The sequence below is a fragment of the Melospiza georgiana genome, chromosome 4 (assembly GCF_028018845.1).
Source record: "Melospiza georgiana isolate bMelGeo1 chromosome 4, bMelGeo1.pri, whole genome shotgun sequence".
NCBI classification, from domain to species: Eukaryota; Metazoa; Chordata; class Aves; order Passeriformes; family Passerellidae; genus Melospiza; species Melospiza georgiana.
The window spans coordinates 46,161,907-46,182,495 of NC_080433.1; the positions used below are offsets into that span (position 1 = coordinate 46,161,907).

Genomic DNA, 20,589 nt, shown 5'->3' on the forward strand with positions numbered 1-20,589 from the left:
GGTGTTTATAGGCATTGTTGTGCCTGGCAATGGTAATTTCCTCCACATAGAAAGGGTGAGGAATCTCAAGTTGTTCCCAGGCTATATAGAGAGGCTGTGTTTGTGCAAGCTGTCCTGTCTAGAAACCTTAGGAGCTCTCCCACTGTCAGCAGGTTCCTCTTTATACCTTGCTTGCCATTGAAAAGAAAGCAAACTCTTATTGGCCTTGCTCAGCATATTATCTTCACTGCTAAAATATTTGCCCTCTATAGAGAAGGCAAAAGCAGATCTTATTTAGCATAGTAACACTTGGTATTTTTTCCTTTCTGGGGTCTGCTTTATTTCCATCATTTTCAGGGAGGTACATCTGCAGTATACAGACATACAAGTACCTTCATATCTGCAAGCATATTTATCCACTCTTCCACATTCACTCCTGAACAAATAAACCACCATACATGACTCTTGTGTATAGGCTGTATTCCTCAGTAGGTGTAACACCACTCAGCCTTCATTTGAACTATGATGTAGTGTAATGTATGAAGTAATGTATAATAAAGGACCTCTCAAATGAGAGACACATGAAAAACCTTAATCTCAACAATAAATTAATTTATTTTGCATTAAAAAAATATTTGGGACATTAGTGTCCTAGTTCAAGATATTGATGTAACAAATTTGCATTAGTGATGGGAATTGTGTGAAATTATGATGTATAAAGGTTACTATAGGATTACTTCCATGTATCAGATGAAAAAATGGTTTAGACTTGCTGTGGTAAGTATGAGTTTTTGCAAGATTGATTAAGAAATGAGTACAGAGTGCTGAGAAAAATATTTCAGCTGTAGAAAGGAAACATGCAGAATTTGTAAAACCTGTCCCCAAAACTGCAGAATGTCTGAACAAATTGAAAATCTCCCTGTGCAAGGAGAGTCCAGAGCAAAGGAGCTTCTGCCTGAATAACTGGTGATAAACTTGGAAACTAGGCCATGATTTTGGAGTTATTATGAGGAAAAAGACATCTCATCTAGTGATTGAGGTACCCTTTGTGGTCACTGAAGAGCAGTACTCACCTCCAGAGGATGATCCATCCCATTTTGAAAGAATGAGATAAATCACTAAGTGAAGATGACCATCTCTAATTCTGTACTAATATTCTAGGGCACAATCTTCCAAAGCTTTACACACAAGGCACATACAATTTTCATATATTACTGAGTTTAGTCAGAACAACTGAGCAGTGGAATTTAGATAAATATATGAGATGTAAGAATGTCACAGACAAATATATATATAAATTTCATAGAGAAATTTATAGACTTCTGTGGTATCAGCTGATTTTTGTCATTGACCTATGTACAACATCAATAATAATCATTTATTCTGCCTTCAAAAGTTACTAGCAACATTACCTGTTAAACAGGAAACATATTTTGGAAAGTGTAAGTAAAGAATCTTGTACAGCATTCTGCAAGAATAGAGAATTAATACTGCCTGATGCATCAAATTACTCTGATAATGCAAATCTCGTTAGTAATTAGATAATCTACCAATTATCTAGGACAATCCTGTTAACTCACTGTTTAAGGCTCATGCTACATTTCATGTAACATTTTTTCCCAGTTGGTCTATATATGGTCCATAAATATACAGCCAAGTAGATTTTGGAATTCAGAAATCCTGCCTTTTACAGACTTCACATAAACCTCCTTGAAGTCAACTTATTAGTTGAGTATTGGTACCGTATACAGGTTTTCAAAAAACTTGGGAAGATTTGGTGCTAACTGTGAGGATTTCAGTATACGAAGGCAAATCCTGCAAGCCCCCTTAAAGTGTATCTCTCATGCTTGAGTTAGTAGTGACAGTAAATAGAGGGCAGGAGTGAAAGGGATTCTGGAATTGAAGCTTTGCTGTTATTATTCCTTACTGTTTTGTTATTGGTACCTTTAAGGTATAAATTTACAGGCATAGCTATATGGAGAAATACTCCAGAGGCAGAGTTGAAGTTAAGCAACTGCACAAATATTTGAGATTTTTTAAACTAATTTTGTTCAGGGTCCAAGTCCAGAGAATGTAAAGGCACTAAACACCATGTCACCTGGGGCAGCCTCCCTCCATTTGGCAGAGCTGGGGACCAGGCTGCAGTAGGCACAGTGCTGCAAAGTTGAAAACACTGACTGTGATAAATCACAGGTGCCAGCCGCAGACCATGGCAGGGCCAGATCCCACTCAGTTATGGAAATCACCTCAGGAGCAGTCCCATGAGGCTTGGCACCCAGTGGGCATGGCATAGGGCATGCCTGGAGACAGGAGAGGGAATGGAAAGAAACCCAAGCCTGCAGCCCTGTTGCAGGGGGGAAGGGCAAAGGCTGAAATCAATTAAAAGTCATGTGAGAGAATGTTTCTTGTATGAACTTCCTGTTTGTCAGGGAATGTTTAGTTGGGGGTGGGGAGGGGCCATGTTTGGTTGTTTCTGATAAATACTTTGTGCAGTGAGTTGTTACTGCTTGCACACATGAAGCTGGACACCAGACACTTCATCCATATCAGATATTTGAAAAGGTTTAAAATGTTCCTACCAGAGAAGAATTTTCTTTTATGTACAAGTAACAGCTAGAGGCAGTTTACTTTTTTTATTATGGTCCTGAGATTTTGTATATTCTTTTATGTATATATAATAATTTATCACTCCTACTACCATCTTTTTCCCATTTTTCAGTTAAGTTTCAAAAATATGTTCATTCCCCACTCCTTAGAAGTGCTTGCATCAGCTTACCCCACCTGATATTTTCAAGGCTATTTTTAAAGCAGCAACAAGCAGTATTTTTAAAGGATGCACAGCAACAGTGTTAAAAATAATCCATTGTATCTCACTAAATGTAGACAGACTGTTAAATGAAAGTTATTTTAATGAACAGCCACATTTCATTGTCCACCCAGCACAAGTTGCCAATTCCAGTTCTGGGAAAGAGTCAAGAAAAACACTCCTCTGGAGTGCCTGAAGGTTTTGTAGTGAGCATTGCATGCTCACATTTATCAAGAAGTCTCAGGAGTTTACTCAACTATTGTTGATTGTCAGGGCACAATTGTGTATTTAGACTTTTCTTTTTCCCATATTAGCACTGAAAACTACACTCCCAGGGAGGGGCATGAACTGCAGATCTGGCAGATGATAGTAACTCTATGTGTCACATGGGTAGACTGTGGAACTTGTGAACACTCTTTTTCATACAAATTTCTGAGTATTTTATTGCCATTCTTGATCTCTTCGGGGAGACAGCAAATTTAGGATATTCGAGTAGTTCTGCAAAAGACGGGATTTGAACGAAGCCAGTCAGAAGGGCCAGCATTATTTCAGGAAATGTGGCTTTCACACACCTTACACTATTAAGGTAATGAGCATCTATTTTTAGAAAAGCATTTATACAACTGAGGTGATTCAGTTCAATCCACTATTGGGGTATCAGGTAGCAACTTAAATATCACACCTGGTGGTAAAGCCTTGCATTCCACTGATTGTTTTTCTGGATAATTTTTAGCAGTATTTACTGAAAGTTATGCTTTATGGCTATTAATTATATTAAAGGCATTGTTTCGTTTTGCTGCATAATGTAGGCTACCATCTATCTACATGTATACCAGTTGCTTCAGCAAGAGTTTATGAGGAAATACAAACAAGGTCTTTCTGGGATTCCTATTATTGTAGAACTGTTCTCTTGGGGTTTGGGGCTTGTTTGTTTGTTTGTTTTCTTATGTGGTTGGTTGGTTGGGTTTTTATACCTGTGTGTTGGATAGAAGGTTTCCTTTAAATGTTGGGGAGTCTTTTTATTTAATGAATGAGTTGAGCAGCATTATTTCAGAAAATGTGAAATATTCTCTTAAGGGAATAAGCATCCATTTCTAGAGAAGTATTTATACAACAGAGGTATTTGCTTTCATATAGCCTGTGGAGATACTCTAATTTAAATGAATAGTGAAGAATATAAGCAAACTATTGCAAGGAGAAAGTAAAATTATTTGCCTTGTAAGTATCATTTTTCATCTCCTTTTTAGTAGAAGGTTGTCAGATAAATTGCTGATATAGTATAAAACTATTGATTCCTTAAGAATTCTGCATAAAATTTTGTGTAGCTCTAGCAAGACTGAAGAATTTTTTTAACACCAATTTCCAGTAAGTTATATAGTAAAACAACTCAGGATCTTCAAAATACTTTAACATACACATTAAGGCAAATTGAGTTTAGTAAGATCTAAAGACACATTTAAATGCTTTCTTGTATCAGGGCCCAGGAGAGTAAATAGGATAAAAGGTCTTGTGAGCAGAGGACAAAATCTGGATCTCTTGCTTAGAAGGAAATCCCATTTGGAAAGACAAAACTTCAAAATTGAATTTTAGAGTTTTCTAGGAAAAAAAACTCTTTAATTTTGAATGTGGAAAACAATTCCTATAACTGAACTTCACTTAGCTTTTAAGAATAAAGACAGCTGTGCAAATTGTTCTGTGGAAGAGATCTATACTGTAAAACTCAGATCCTGAAAACCAGGCCTAAGTCATTCAGTAAAAACTCAGCAAAATCTTATCGAGAAGTACTGCTGACATGAATAACACTTCAGTTGAATTAATCTGAATTTTGCAGAAAAACACATTCTGTGTAAAAATTAGATATGAATATGGCTCCAGGATTCATTTTGTTGATGATACTGATGCTTGCTTTCCAGAAATGTGTGCTTTATTGGCCAGAAAAAAGAGGAATCTATGGGAAGGTTGAAGTTCTTGTTAACAGTGTGCAAGAATGCAAAAATTACACTGTCCGTCAGCTTACAATAAAGGTAATTATCTGCATCTGAGAAACCTCAATCACAATGCTCTCTTTTTTTTATTGTTAAATGAAGTCAGAGTGTTGGCTTTTTTAAAGGGTATAAAGTTTTGCAGGAGGAGCTATGAAGCTGCAAGGTAGGGTTGAGGCCAAAGTACTGGAATACTTATTGTATTGCCACTTTGTATGACTCTGGCAATAAAAAGGCTTCAAAAAAGAGTGCAAGTTTCATTTTCTTGAACTGCATTTGTTTTGAGGCCCTTTTAGCATTGCCAAGGCAAAGTAAAAGGATTTTAGTTAATGACAAAACTAGCATAGCATTGTTCTCTAAAGAAATATATACTGCTCATGTTGTGTGCTGAGTGCGACTACAACCTATCTGAGAAGCTAAAAAGAAGTATATAAAGAAATCTTCATGCTTTCCTGGTTCTCACTAAACATAAATTGTGGAAAATAAGACAGATGCTCCTCTTCTGAGTTAACTCCCCTATTACACTCTCATGCTATCAGATTGACCTGCTGCTCCTGACAGAGCATTACAATAAATAATGTGTTGGGAAAATTTGTGTAGTGTTTGAGCTCCAGCATTGAGAAGTGAGGAGAAATTATATCATGCAGTACTAATTGCCCTAACCCATATTTAACCCCCTTGTTGAAATAAGTGGTAGCAGACTCTTTTGGAGAGAAGAACTGAACAAACTGGGATGTCTTGTTAATCTAGAAGGGCAGTTCTTCTACATCTTTAACTTCAATACTCTTGTATTTTAGTATCAGAACATTATAATGACCTTTAAAGATAGAAAAACATGATAATTTAGACATTCAGAAGCCCACATCAAGCTATTCTCTCTAGATGTTGTTGCTGATATAACACAGACATCTGACAATTCTCAATTGACAATATACTCATGAAGTCAGTAGCCAGATGAACAGAACTTACACAGCTGGAAAAGTCGGTAGTCATAAAACAGAATTAACACAGCTGGAAAAACAGCCAAGTTTTCAGGTGCACAAACCCTTCTTATAATTGTGTGTCTGGAACTGCCTTTTTACCAAAACAGTGTAAGAAATAAGAAGAATACAGTTGTTCATATAAAGTCTTGGTGTTCTTTGCAGCAAGGGAGCCAGTCCCGCAGCGTGAAGCACTACTGGTACACGTCCTGGCCAGACCACAAAACCCCCGACAGCGCCCAGCCTCTGCTGCAGCTCATGCTGGACGTGGAACAGGACAGGCTGGAATCCCTGGACAGAGGGCCTGTCGTTGTGCACTGCAGGTAATTGGCCAGCCCTTCTCTTTAGGGACTGCCTAAAGCAAGGCTGCAGCAAATTGCAGCAAATTGCCCTCCTAAAGAATGTGTTTGGGGAAAAACAAAATTCCCCAGTTCCTCTTCATGTTAATTGACTTTTTTAGTGACCAGTAGGCAAAGCATATTGCAAAGCAAGTCACTTTTGAGGAGCAAGAATCAGGTACAAATTTGGAGACCAAAACACATCAGTACTGCAATTTGTGAGCATTTTCACAAAAGCAGTTGGTTGGATATTCAAGAGCAAAGTGCTATTCAGTACTCAAGAATAGAGCTTTACTCACACAAATTATAATGCACCAGAGGATGACCTTCTAATAATTCGAGTTTAATTCTATTTTATTGCTTTATATCGATTCATTACCCCATGTTGCAATTTAAATTATAGGAATTAGCACTGTATTTGTTATATTAGTGGAAAGAAGTAGATGAAGCAAAACAGAAAGTAAAAAAGAAAATCTGTTTTCTTACTTGGTTTGTCTCATAACAGTGATGACACATCTCTTACAGTCAGGATAATACTTCTTTCTTTTTCCGAGAAGTACATTAAATCAGGACTTTTCATCTTCATCAACTTTCCAGTTCCATATTTAGGAGATTTAGAGAAATGGAAGACACATTTGAACCACCCATATTTTTTGAAAACTAGAATGTGATGAATAAGCAACTTTCCCAAATTTTATGCAGCTGTATTTATCAGGGATTGTAGTTTCCCTAAAAATGCAGAAATCTGTGGATAGCTGTTGAGATTGCCCTTTTTCTAGTACAGATCTTCAGTAATGAAGGTCTTCAGAAGAATGGGATGTCTGTCTGAGATGAGTGATATGACAGTAAAGTCTGTAAGCATGGGCAGCAATTTATTCATGATTAAAGAGAGATATCATCTCAATTGTGATTGATATCATCCCAGTTGTGATTAAAATTCATGGTTCTTCAGTCACAACTCAGCTATCTATATGTTCACTGTGGTCTACAAATCTCACACTCCATTTTCCAGTCAGATAGTTTCTTTCCTTTTTTGTCTGAGTGAAGACATGGACCCAAAATTAGTTTTTAATATTTTCTGCCAATTTTCCTGCCATTTAGCATGAAAGCCACGAGGTGCACTGCATTCTACATTACTTAAGCAAGAAACAGAGTGGGGCAGAGATTCTCAAAATTGTTGAGGCCTCGGGGATTAAAAAAAATGCCAAAGTGGCTGTTTCCCAGCAGGCATCAAGAAAACCTGGGGAGCTATGGCACCAAGTCCTTCACCATCCTGCAGAATCACAGGAGAGAGAGTTAACTTCATCAGCATGGGTCTAGGTCCTTTTTGCCTCCATGGTTAGAGGTATGGTTAGCAGCACCCCTGTATACTTTGAGGACTTTAAACATAAAACCTTACTGAATTTTGGTTTTAGGTTGGTTTCTCCTCCTTTTCAGTACATATCTCCATCATTTGCTTGGACTGGGCCTGAGAATACTCAGATTTTGTAGGGCTAATGAAACTTGGTTTTCTTACTTGTATGCAATGTGAGAAAATGTAAGCCTCACAATGCCCACAACTGGACTGCAGGAACAGTGCACACTTTCATTTCTCTCTATGAAAGTGAGCTGAGAAGTCATCCTTGCTGGACATGCACCCAGGAACTGTGGGTCGTAGCAATGCCAAGTTTCTTTTCCTTTTTTCTATTTTCATAGCTATTTAGTGTTTTTCATGTAGTTCCTGGATCTGTGAACTTCATTCTCCTTTTAAATTTTGCCTTTTTTTCAGTGCTGGTATAGGAAGAACTGGATGTTTTATTGCCACAGCCATTGGTTGTCAGCAGTTAAAGGAAGAGGGAGTTGTAGATGCATTGAGCATTGTCTGCCAGCTACGAATGGATCGGTGAGTTCCAGAAGAACCACAAATCAGTCAATGATTCTGAAATAATTACCAAAATGATTTGGTAATGATCAGTAATTATTCTATAATGGTTCTGAAAACATTTTCACAGTTGAATGTTACTGGCTGCCATTGCTTTTGCTGACTTTCACGACCACATTAACTGAATAATCAAGGTAACATATGCATTTTGGTCCTGAATAAGGAATCATATTGTCTTCTGGGTGAAACTTCCATTGAATGAAATGACAACCCTGTAGTTGCTGGGCACTTGCCACTTCTCTTTTCCCCCACTAAAATTTTCTGCTTGCTGTCTGCATCATCCCATTGGGACATAAGAGAGGTGAGACAATCTGGAGACAAGGGATTTTCTTTGAGCCTGGGTTGACAAAGAAATGCAGGCTCACTGAATGTGTAGCTTCTATGAGCAGTGGAGAAGGACAAATCTGGTGTTGTTGCTATTTCATCAGCTGTGCTGGGGGTCCTTTTAAATTGAGGTGGCAAATTTTCTCTGCCTAAGAAAATACCAAGGCATTTGTTCCAGACTTTTCTGAAGTCAGATCAATTCCCTGACTGAATTCACAGCTTGGGAGCAGGAACAGTGTAAGCCAGCATTGTTGCAGAGTGCTTTGTTTTGTGAAACCATGGCTGAAGAGGGATTTGTGTTTTGAAGGAGGATGTGGGTATTGTGCACAGTGGAAACTGTTGGTTGGGTTGTACTTTTCTTTCTTCTTCTGCTTGGAGAAACAGGATTTTGTATAAAGTAAATAAACAGAACTGTACCAAGAATAGAGGAGTCTCCTCTTCTGCAGTAGGTACAGTTCATATAATCTCCTTGCAAGTATCTTAACTGCTTCTGACATGTGTGTCTTCTTTAAATGAAAAAATACATAGGGTGCAAATGCTGAAAAATAGCTTAAGTCAAAGGGTTAATACAGAATTTTTCATGTTGTGAAGAGCTCTGAAAGGTACTGGAACCATGAAGTGCAGAAGGACCAGAATCCATATAGTTGACTGTATTTATGGATTATCTCCTCTGCTTTCCCCTCCCATATGGCTTCATCATACTAGACATTGTAATATGAGCTTTACAGGGCAACATGAACTGCTCAGAGTGTAAAATTCTCCAAGGGGAGTTATTGACCTAAAAATCTCAGCAACAAAATAAGAAGGAATAGCTGAGAGAAAAATGCTTACTCTGTTTTAAATTACCAACTGCAAATTTCCAAACCTCTTTTCTGAATATCTATCTGTCTTATTGAGAAAGGTTTGAAGAGTTCTTCCCCATTTTAGTATTTCTATTATGAAAAAATCTTTTTCTTATTGCTTTAACAATCCATTTTAGAGAAGTGAAAGCAAACTCTGGTCTCAGCTGCCTCTTTTAACATCTCTATTTCAGACATAAAAAAACAACCCAGATTTTCAGCATTATTAACTGACAACACAATTTTATTGAGTGGATCTGCCTAATAAACTTTCTTTTACATATTAGTATCCTAGATAAACTTGGAAAGAGAATGGAAATCTGACCCAAATATAACATTCATAACAGCAATTTCCATGACACAAAGCTTGTTATAAGAATTGTTAAATATTGTGATTTGTACATTTCTGTATTTTTTCAAGTTTCAGGCTGTATAGACTATAGAGATCTTGCTTCATATTCGCAGGCATTGCCTGAGACAAAGACCATGTTTCTGTTTTAATTTTTAAAGACATTTTTCTGGATAAAACTCAGTAACCAAAACGTGTCTTTTCTTTTCTTGTTGTTTTTTTTTTTCCCAATTGGCCATATTGCAGAATGGATCTCACTGACCAGGCAGTCAGTTTTATAGTCATGATTATTAAGGCAAAGCTTAGCAGCCCCTAAGACCACAGTAGCCACTGGCTGCCCTATCAGATCATGGGTCGATAAAGTGGCCAAGAGTCACTGTTACATGGACAAAGCTTAATGAGACTGGCCTCCCCTGCTGTCACAGTCCTGACATGGTGGTCATTGGCAGGTGATGTGTGAGAGAGGGTCATTACATGTGTCATGAAGCTGGCAAAATGAACTTATAACCCACTAGACCTGGCTGCAAGAGCTGGCTGTGGCCGTCGTGGCGTTGCACTGCCAGCATGGCCAATGTTAGCAGTGGGGTACAGTCATGAGCAGAGCAGGATCAGTGCTGAGGCTGTCTTCCTCATTTATGCTGGCCAGCAGTTTTTTCTTCGTGCACATTGCACTAAAAAAAAAAAACCAAAAAAACCCACCAAAACCAAAAAGAGATTAGGATGGTTTTATCTGTCTACCTGGGATCCAGGAACCTGGCTAGGAGGTACACTGAGTATTTTATCCCTGATATCCTATCTCCACCGAGTTCCTGGCCACTCAGAGCTGTATCTTCCAAACACAAGTTACTACTGGAATGAACACACTCAAGTGTGTCAACTCTCATGTGGAGTTTTTATCTCATGGGTCCGTGACCACATTTCTACCAAAGTGAATCTAGCAATAGGAAAAAGAAAAGAGCTGACTTGAGAGACTCACAAGTAATGTTGTAGTGACTTACCAATGCATTCCTATTGCCCAGCATGTTCAATAAAAACCAAACAAGCACCCAGACAAATTGCATATGGTGGCAAAAAGTTATGCTGGAAAATAGTTTAATTAATACCCCATGTAACTCTCCCTGGAAACAGTTTTAAATAAGTACTCCAGCAGGGATTGAGACAGGACAGAGCTGCTCCTAGGTAGGGTAGGTCCAGGTACCACTTCCTTCTTAGCTGTTTAGTGTAAGTTAAGGGGTGAGTGGATCTGACAGTAATATGAGAAAATGGACAATCCACTCAAAATATTGGCCCAGGATGTAAATACAGCCATGGTCTGTGTGAATTTGTAAAAAGACAGATCCACAGGTCTGCTCAGCTTGCTTTTTTTTCCCAGTTCATTTTTTATATTTTGCAACAGAAACAGGAAATGTTTGATGTGAGGCATCTTCAAGACTTACTGTGACATCGAGAAACTTTGCACATTCTTAACCTTAAAGGCACATTCTTGGAATGACATCCGATAACTTTGCTCTTGGCTCCTCAGACAGGATGAAAAGAGTTTCCAGTGTGCGTCAATTCATTGTTTAAGTGTTTTGACTAATGGCCTCAGGTTAAAAAAAAATAATCCCAAACCCTGCATCACATTAATTCTGGAGCAGACTGCATGCAGCTGCACTAGCAGCAAGCCAGAGGGCAGGGTAAAGGACCTTTTATGCACTCATTGCTACCCGAGCAAAGATGGTCACAATCCCTGAGCCCTCGGGATACCAGGGTCTGTTTCTTCCAAGCAACAGCCCAAAGAGTCTCAGAGGCAGAGAGCCCGGCAGCTCACAGAGTAGCTGGCAGTGCAGGCTAGCAAATAGACAGAGGGTGCACACCCGCAGGTGCTGTAGTTGTGGCCACATCCCTTCTGGACACTAGGGACACAGGAGAGGAAACCTCCCTCCTTGAACAAATTTCCTCCTGAAACGCTCATCCACACAGACATTTCCACAAACCAGTGTCTTGGGATCACAGATAATTCCCTGCTATTAAATGTGAGCCTTGCATGAGAATGAAGGTAAGAAGGACTTGGGATATTGATAGATGAAAAATTGACCAGGAGCTGGCAGTGTGCACTTTCTGGAGCCCAGAAAAGCAAGTGTATCTTGGGCTGCATCTAAAGCAGCGTGGCCAGCAGGTCCAGGGAGGGGATTCTGCCCCTCTGCTCTGCTCTGGTGAGACCCCACCTGGAGAGCTGCATCCAGCTCTGGGCTCCCCAGGGACAAAAAAGGCATGGGCCTGCTACAGTGGATCCAGAGAAGGGACATGAAAATGGTCAGAGGGACAGAACACCTCTCCTATGAAGAAAGTCTGAGAGAGGTGGGGCTGTTCATCCTTGAGAAGGATCTGGGGACATGTTTTTGCTGCATTTCAATATGAAAGGGGGCTTATAAGAAAGACAGAGAAAGCCTTTCTACCAGGGTCTGTAATAATAGGACGAGAGATAATGACTTTAAACTTAGAGAGAGTAAATTCAGATCAGATATTAGGAAGAAATTCTTTACCTTCCCATCCCTAGAAGTGTTTAAAGCCAGGTTGGATAGGGCTCTGAGCAACCTCATCTTATGGGAAGATACCCCTGCCCATGGCAGGGGGTTTGTAAGTAGGTACTCTTTAAGGTCCCTACCAATCCAAACCATTTTGTGGTACTGTGGCTCAATAAATCCTGTGTATAATGGCACTGACAAGGCTAAGTAGTCTAAACTTCTGAGTAAGACTCCTATGCCCTTCAGCTGGCAGAGATATGGACTGTTGGCCCATACAAGGTTCAGAAGCATCATAACCCCTGAAGTGTGCCTGCTAACACAGGGCAGACACCGTGGTGCTGAGCTCAGCCCCCACAGTCTTACACACGCTTTCCTGGGGTTTTTTAGCACTGAAGAGGAAGGAGCGAGGATCACAACCACAAACAGCCTAGTGTAGCCAAAATTGTTTTAAACTGCCCTTTCTGCTAAGTCCTTCTCCCTGGATGTGTTCCCTTCCCCCACCCCTTGCACACAGCAGATCTAACCTGGGAAGTGCACTCCCTTAGAGAACATCTTGGGGGAACATTGATGAGGAAGGCAGGGAGGGAAGCTGTTTGGGAAGGGGCTGCGTGGGCAGAGCAGGATGCAGCAGCAAGGAGGAAGGAAGGAGACTAGGCAGCACAGAGGACCAGAGCAAAGCTCTCCCATCACCTTTAGTATCTCGCTGCATCTCCAGGTAGGGGACAAGCACAGAGGAAAGCAGCTGAAGGCAAAAGGCAGCCAAGAGTTATGAATTTGTGGATGTCTTTGTTGGCAAAACTATGAGTGCTTCATTTTGGGCTGGATGGGACCATTTAATAGCCTGTGATTTTCTTCCTAGGAATAGCATATTATAAATAGCCATGTGGCTCACCAAAAGGTGTTTTATATTTGCCTGATCTCATTGGAGGAACACAGACTGCTGCTCACTTGCTAAAAGAAGTACATACTATTTTAATTATGATTTTCCTGCCATAGCCATTTAGCCATCCAGAAGCACTGAAGAAAATAAAAGGACCTTGTGGTTGTAGATAACCTTCTCTAATACTGAAGGACAATACTTGTTGTGGAAGTTTTACCATTTTTCAAATAGTTTGGTATATCAGTACTACATTTGTTGTTCTCATGGGATCTCATGAGATTTTCAGACCTGCTCCTGCAAGATATCTGGTTCCAACAGTGCTCTGGATCCAAATACCTCGCAAATTTAAATGTTTCAATGAACTGAAGCCAGATGTGACACGCATCTTAATGTCTTCATTCTCACTAAGGCCATTTGGTCTTTCATCATCCCAAAGGTGATGCTGCTCCAGGGTGCACTGAGGATGAACCAAGGGCTTGTTTCTAGAAGCAGAGTAGATAGCTTTGAATACCCTGGCAGATGAGATAATGGAAGTGGTATAAAGTAAACTTGAGGCCTTGCTCCATGAGAAGGGAGACCCTGAGTGAGTACCTCAGTGTTGACAGAAAGCGTTTCACTTTAATTTCAGAGCTAAATGGTAACACTTCTATCCCACCTACCTCCTGTAGGACATCTCCTTCCTATCGCACTGTAATCAGTACTGGAGATGTGGGACTTGATCCTCATACTTTGACCTGAAGAATTAATTGTTACCTGGTGAATGTATAAGAAGTAGGCATTTAATCCAAGCTGGCTGTAACTAGTTCTTTTATTCAACTTTATTCTTTTTATTCACTTCAGTTAAGTTCAACTCTTTTGCATTGTTGGTGGTGAAATGATTCACCGCTGTAAAATTTTGTAGGTGGTGGCTGTTCGGACAGGATGCATTGTAGGCGTTAGAAAGAGGACAGGAAGAGCTGTTCCCTGCACAGGCCATCTGCAGGTCACAGAAGGTTACATTTTTAGTGAAGGACAAAAATGAAAGGCCAGATTCTGTATACTTCCTTGCTCCATCAGTGGTAATGCTGCATCCATGTATCTGTCCTTCCTTGCCCAAGTGTTTGAGCGAAATTCTCTTTGAATATACTGAATTTGAAATGTAGGTTTTAACACTGTAGATTCCACATGTTTTCTTCTCTAGTTCTTACTGGGAATTCTTCATGTCGGGCATGTGCTGGGTGCCATAAGCTGTGAAGAAAGTAATTCTGCTCTGACAAGTATCTCCCACCTACTCAAGCAAATTGTAAATCAAAAACTGAGAAAAGGGCTTGTGGGGGTCATGGGGCTGGCTGGAGCTGGAGGGTGTTGCATTCTTAAGAAATAAGATTCCAGTGAAGTTTGTTTCCTTTCCAGGGGTGGAATGGTTCAGACCAGCGAGCAGTATGAATTTGTGCACCATGCACTGAGTCTGTATGAAAGCAGACTTTCTGCAGAAGCTGTCCAGTGAAGCCGAAGAGGGTAAAACTAAATGTCAATCTCTTGAGGTAATTTGTTTCATTACCTACCAGCAGCTTCTTCAAGAAGTTTACTGCAGTGGGAAAGACGGCTTTGAGGCCAACTTCTGATAGGATTATGGATGGTTTGGCAAAAGCACAGAGATTGCTGGACCCCCACTATGTATGAATGTATTGCGAGCTTCCCAAAAATGATTTATAAAGAAGGTACTGTACTGAAATTACACATGGATTCTGTGTATGTATCTAAAGGTGGGTTTAATTCTGTAATGCTGATATCTGCCATATGGAATGTATGTATGTGCTACTGCTGCAGTCAGATGGACATTGGGACTTCTACAGAAGAAATGTTTAACAAGTGTATAAAAGCTTTGACGTTTGCAAACTGTCTTGTGAATGGACTGTCAACTGTACTGTAAAGTGCTATTACTGATTATGTGGTGAGCTTGTTTCTTGGCCACATAATATTCTTGCTGCTAAAATTGCAAGTGTTCAACTATGGATTAAAAAAAGGAGATAATAAAAAATTTTAAAATCTTGTTTTTGAAAATATTCAAAAGCAGTTAATATTTTATATGGAAATATATGTTCTTCATCCTATTAACTATTAAATGTGTACTTACTGTAGGTCTTACAGAGCAGTTGCAGAGCACAATGTCTGTTATTCAGTGTGTATGTATTTACCCTAAACTGTTGATTGTCTTAGAACATGCTTCTGCTACAGACCTGAATCCAGTGTATTTGTAAATTGTGTAAGTCATTCTACTTTTAAAAGAAACTTTGTAGCATATATTAAATGGTAAGGATTTTAAATATTTGTCTGTCTTTTATTGACACAGAAATTTTTGCATATGTTGTTTATCTGCTCTATTTCTTTCAGTAAGAGATAGATGCCTTTAGTGATATGGACTCTTCCATGACAGGTTATACAAGAAAGAAAATGCTGCTATGACTGTTTCCTTTATTGCTCAGTAAAAGTTTGTTTTTAAGAGATATGCGAAGTTGGCATTATGGCTTACAGCACTGGGAGGTCTGTTTACAGGGTGTAATGAGTTTTTAATGCAGTGATCTTGACTTTGCTTCATACTGCTAATAAATTACCCTTAATATAAAATATCAATTGAAGTCTCTGTTCTTGCTTAGAGTAGTTAATGCACACACACTCTTGTACCCCTATAAACAGGCTCAGTCTAGCACAATTTGGACAGCCTCCACCATGGCTTCAGACCACTTGGAAACCAATCCAGAGGGCACAGGCAATCCCCAGCTGACATGGAGCAAGGTGCATCACCTGATGGAAAGGCAAACCCAGAATCACTTGATTCCTCAGGGGGAGTTTCTGTAAGACCTGGTACAGATGCCAGAGCTTTGCCTCCTCCTCTTCCCCTTCCTCCCCACCCTCCACTTGGCTTTTAGAACTTGTAGAGTTAGAAATCTATTGAGATCTTGCTTGATTGTGTATAGTTACAAAAATACATGTTTTTCCTTGGATAATATAGAACATACTTAGTCAGCACCATCCAGGTGACCTGTAGATTTGTAATAGTTCACATGCAACAAATTACACAAAAGTATGATCCCCTTTCTTTTAGTCTAAAGAGATTCAATAAAATCTCTTTTAATTTCCCAGATGCTTGAAAACTTCTCTTTTGCTTGTATTTTTCCAAAATAAACCAACTAGTAAACTGAAGAATCATATGAAAAGGACAAAGTACTGTAAAACCCCCCAAAACAATTGAATAGAAGGAAGTGCTCGTCACTGACTTTTTCCCCCGTGAAGGCACATTTCCTTCCTAGCCTTCGCTTCACTTATCTGAGGTGGGTTTTTTTAAGAGAAGCATGGGGAGTTGCTAGAGGGAAAATGGATTCTTTATTTCACGTCCTGGTTTCTACCTGTCTTGCCTTGACATTCTCAGGTAAGTGTCTCTCCCCACTTCCCCTCTGCTGAATTGCTCTTTCTGCCACTGAGCAGAGCCCTCCGGCACAGCCGGTGACTTAAAAAAACCGAGTCACCTCTTCTCTGGGCTTCATACCAGAGGAATGAGGGCAGGGCCAACACAGCCCATTCTGTTTAGATTCCTTTCCAAAGGAAAATAAACTGCCTTCTTTGCTGGAAATACATCTTCTTTTTTTTAAGAAGATCTTCTGCTAGACAATCCAGGAGCTGAGTTTTTGGGACAAATGCTTCAGACAGGAGATGCCTGTCTTTTTATTCATACTTCACGAAACTTCAGAGACAAGAACTTTCTATAATGCTTAGTTAGAAAATTCCCAGGTCTGTAAAAACAGGGGAATGACAATATCAATTGAGGGAAATAAATACACATTTGGTTTAGCACTTCGTAACTAATTGGGCTGGAAATGTTTGAGCAACTGAGATTAAAAACAAAGAACAACCTAAACATGATATGGCAGGGAGGCTGCATTTGAAATAACCAGTTCTGTGTTCTGTAACAAGTATGCGTTTTGCATTGGTAGCTTTGTGGGGTTTTGATTAATGCACTGTAATTTTCTTCATTTGAGTAGCTGGTGTTGATCTTTAAGTGTGGTGACACAGAGAGCTAATATTACGTGAATTGGAATGGTCACAAAGCTAACAGCTAGAGAGTTTGGAATAAATCCAGTAAAACAGATGTGCTTCCTACCAGTAAAGAACCTCCATTCCTGTAACACAGGCATTGAGAGATTCATCAATTTATCAATATCCTCCTACGTTTTCCTCAGAAACATTATGAATTTTACTAAAACACCTTTTAGGCAGTAAATTATATTTTTAAAAGTCTGTGTTGTAAAACTGAAACAGAGACTGAGAATTCATGTGGACATGTTTGCTTTCCAGCAGGGGAAATGAGGGACTGGTGTTTGAACTTAATAGTTCTTGGATTTTTTTTATATCCAGTTTAATTTTTTCTTATTTTTATGTATAATGAAGCTCAAGATAACCTTGCCACAATAGCTTGGGGTTTTGCATTTTCATTATTTATGTTACCAGCACATGCATCATGTGGGTGTTGTGTTTGGAGGGTTTTTTTAAAATTGGTTCAATGTATGGAAGTTTCATGAAAAGTTCAACACACAGAAAGTGGGAAGAGAAATTTATTTGCTGATGTATTTTAAATCATTGTTAATTTGCTTTTTGTCAAGTAAATGTGTAACCAATCATGTTTTTCTGGAATTTTCCTTTTCCAGAAGGGTTTCTGATTATCCATGTCCAGAAACAGCAGTGTCTTTCAGAAAAGAGAGGAGTCATTATGGAAAAGTGCAATATGACTGACCTGAACCAGAAGTGGCAGTGGATGGCAGATGACAGGCTCCTCCATGTGAAGTCTGCCCAGTGCCTGAGCATCTCCACACGCTCTGCTCTGTCGTCTCGCAGCATCACCATCAACTGTCCCCAGGCAGTCAGGTGGAATTGCCACGAGGATGGGCTCCTGAAGGTGGCCAACAGCTCCCTTTTCCTCACAAAACAAGGTCAGAAGGTCATGGCCAAGCGGAGTAAAAAATACCTTCATACATGGATGCAGCTAAAAGCCAGCGAGACGGGAAAACCTGTTTATGGAAATCTGTGCTCAAAGCAAGGTGAGTTATTCCTTCAAGAAAATATCCTGGGAGTTTTGGTAACAAAAATATCTCTGTTATGCTAACTCAAATGTGAAAAATTATGATATTTTATTCATACAGAAGAATGTTTTTCACAGTTGGAAAGCATTTTGAGAACTATTAAAGAACAGCTGAGATGAGTGCCGTCTTTCTCACAACTGTTGAAGTTTTTAATCTACTTCATATTTTCAGGATGTCTCTCGTTTTGTCTACTCCCAATCTTTGGATCAATGAGCTTATATGTAACCTCAGCTCACTATTAGTGTGTCATTTCCTTTTTCCATTTCTAAACTATGGGTACTGATTCCTAGTACTTTTCAAAAATGTAGATGCAAAGAAGTCCCCCCCCCCATTCATTTTATCATACAAATACAGATCCAATCTGTCAAGAGCAAAACAACATCTGAAAATCAAACACAATTCTTTCTCTGATTAGCCTAAATGCATTATTAGAACAGTCATGGCTTACACATTTGCATGTTTACTCAGTGTAATTTTGCTCTTAGATGCCACATACATGAGAGCACTCAAAATCCTGAGAATAATGAACTGAATCAAAAGTCTCAGAAATTCTTGGAATAGTACCTTGAAATGCAAAGGTCTGTGCACATACCTACAGACATACAGATATACCTACAGTATATCTGTGCAGTTGTGGGTTTCCATATCCATGACAAAATGGAAGTTACAGTGATTGGAATACTGCTTGATAATGCTTTCTTCAATGTCCCATTGTTGATCTTTCCTGGCAAAGATGTTGATATTGTTCTTGTGCAGTATTAAGCAATTCTTCACAGTAAATAAGAACAACCTACAGACATCTTTTTAGTGTTAACTCTTGTCTTTACAGGGTTAAAAAAAGTTTTATGACTCAAAACTGTTGCATATGTCCAAGTTTTCAGAATGTTTAAACCAAATCCTCATTCTTTCTAAACTCCTAGTTATTGTAAGGCAGGGTACCATTTTTCAGCAAATTTGCACTTGCAGAACTCTGCTCATAGGACCAGGACTACTCACCTGAGTGGAGGCATGAAAGAATAGCTTGCAGAACCAGGGAATGGAAAAGTGGCCATGATGCTATCCCAGCCCTCACATGTATGTTAGAGATTAAAATGGCAAAATCATTTGAAGTCCTGTGGGATGCAAATGGCTTGCATATTCAAAGACACTATGAATAGTTCAGATGTAGTGCACAGGTAGTGTTATTTCCTTTGGATGGAGTGTGGCCTAACAAAGTTAAAGTAACCTTACACACTTTTCTTAATCATCCCCAGAGGAGAAGCAATTTAAGACCAATAAGTACTAAGACAATTGTCATGAGATATTAAAGCACCTTCTCATTTTTTTACTATGTACATTTTTTTACTTTTTACTGGCCTGTAAATCCTTTCTAAGAGTGTTACTTACCTTATTTTTGACAGCTCTGGGAAGCTCTGCTGAAAAACCAACAAAATATTGTAATCTTCAATACCCAACTAAGAATTTTAGGAATATAAGAAGCTCATAAAGTGGAAGTACTGTTAAGAGATTAATTTTCCAAATAGTAGTAAGTACTGTGATAACAATAGCTAATGCCCCCAGTTCTGGTCATGGCATCCATATGCATGTGAAAATCTTCAATGCTAAATGTGTAAAATTAGTCTTCCAAGAACATCTATCTGCTTTCAGTACAAGCAGAAGTGGATCAGCCTAAAATAACATATTTTGTCTATATTTAGCTAAGGTAGTAAAATTTGAGCAAAATTTTTGGAGCTGAAATGGCTGTAAGTTTTTCTCCTCCTGACTAAGACCACATTTTGCTATAATTTACCCTCTATTTTCACAGTACTCATAAAAAGAGTTCTCTTTTGGCATAGGACTAGCTCACTGAGTTTCACCCAAACATCACCCCAGATATAATAGAAGCTCCAAACCCAATAACTGAACTAAGGTCCTTTTATTCTGGACCTTACTCTAACATCAAACATTATTTTTCTGAGCCTGGGGAAAGTCTGAGCTTGGATTTGGATTTGGATTTCAAATCATCCATCTGAGATGTGTTTGGATTTACATGTTTTGTAACAGTCCTGACCTAAATGACTGTTTGTGGAAACCAGGATCAATTTGGGAATGTAACCCCTCTCTGCTCACTCAGAGGTAATTCCAAATCTAGCAGCAAACAGTCCTTCTCACACGAACTCATGTTTGAATCTGGCCTCCAGCTGAAACAGCTAACATGAAGAATGGTCATAAGGTATTAATATCCCTTGAGAAAGTGAGACTTCATTTCCCACCAAATTCATGAGGACATTGTGGGCAGAGAGAGAAAAAATCTCTGTAATACTAAAGCCTTCTTTTCACCAGCCCACTGTTGGGTTCAGAGCTTCTCTAAGCTCAGAAACCAGGAGAAGGAACAGGAATGGAAACAGGCAAGAGGAAAAGATGGGGCAGTTGAAGAGGTAGAAGGCAGGATGACTGAAAAAGAACAAAGAATGTTGCATGTAAATAACACTTGTGGAACAAATGTCCACCATTAATGCTGACAGACTAACACTGATGTCACTTCTGAGCTGCTTAAGTAATTCTTCCAAGCTTATTTTGTTCTGGGTAGG

At 39.2% G+C, this 20,589-nt stretch overlaps 1 protein-coding gene across 3 annotated transcripts in view; it reads left to right on the forward strand.

Moving 5' to 3' along the window:
• PTPRR (protein tyrosine phosphatase receptor type R) overlaps positions 1-15,518 on the forward strand; it is a 139,624-nt gene extending 124,106 nt beyond the window's left edge. For all 3 annotated transcript variants that reach the window (XM_058022920.1, XM_058022921.1, XM_058022922.1), the window contains exons 11-14: positions 4,699-4,809; positions 5,913-6,070; positions 7,854-7,967; positions 14,298-15,518. In XM_058022920.1, coding sequence (XP_057878903.1) covers positions 4,699-4,809; positions 5,913-6,070; positions 7,854-7,967; positions 14,298-14,391 — 477 coding nt within the window. In that variant the 3' untranslated portion in view covers positions 14,392-15,518. The remainder of the gene's footprint in view (positions 1-4,698; positions 4,810-5,912; positions 6,071-7,853; positions 7,968-14,297) is intronic.
• Positions 15,519-20,589: the final 5,071 nt, after the last annotated feature.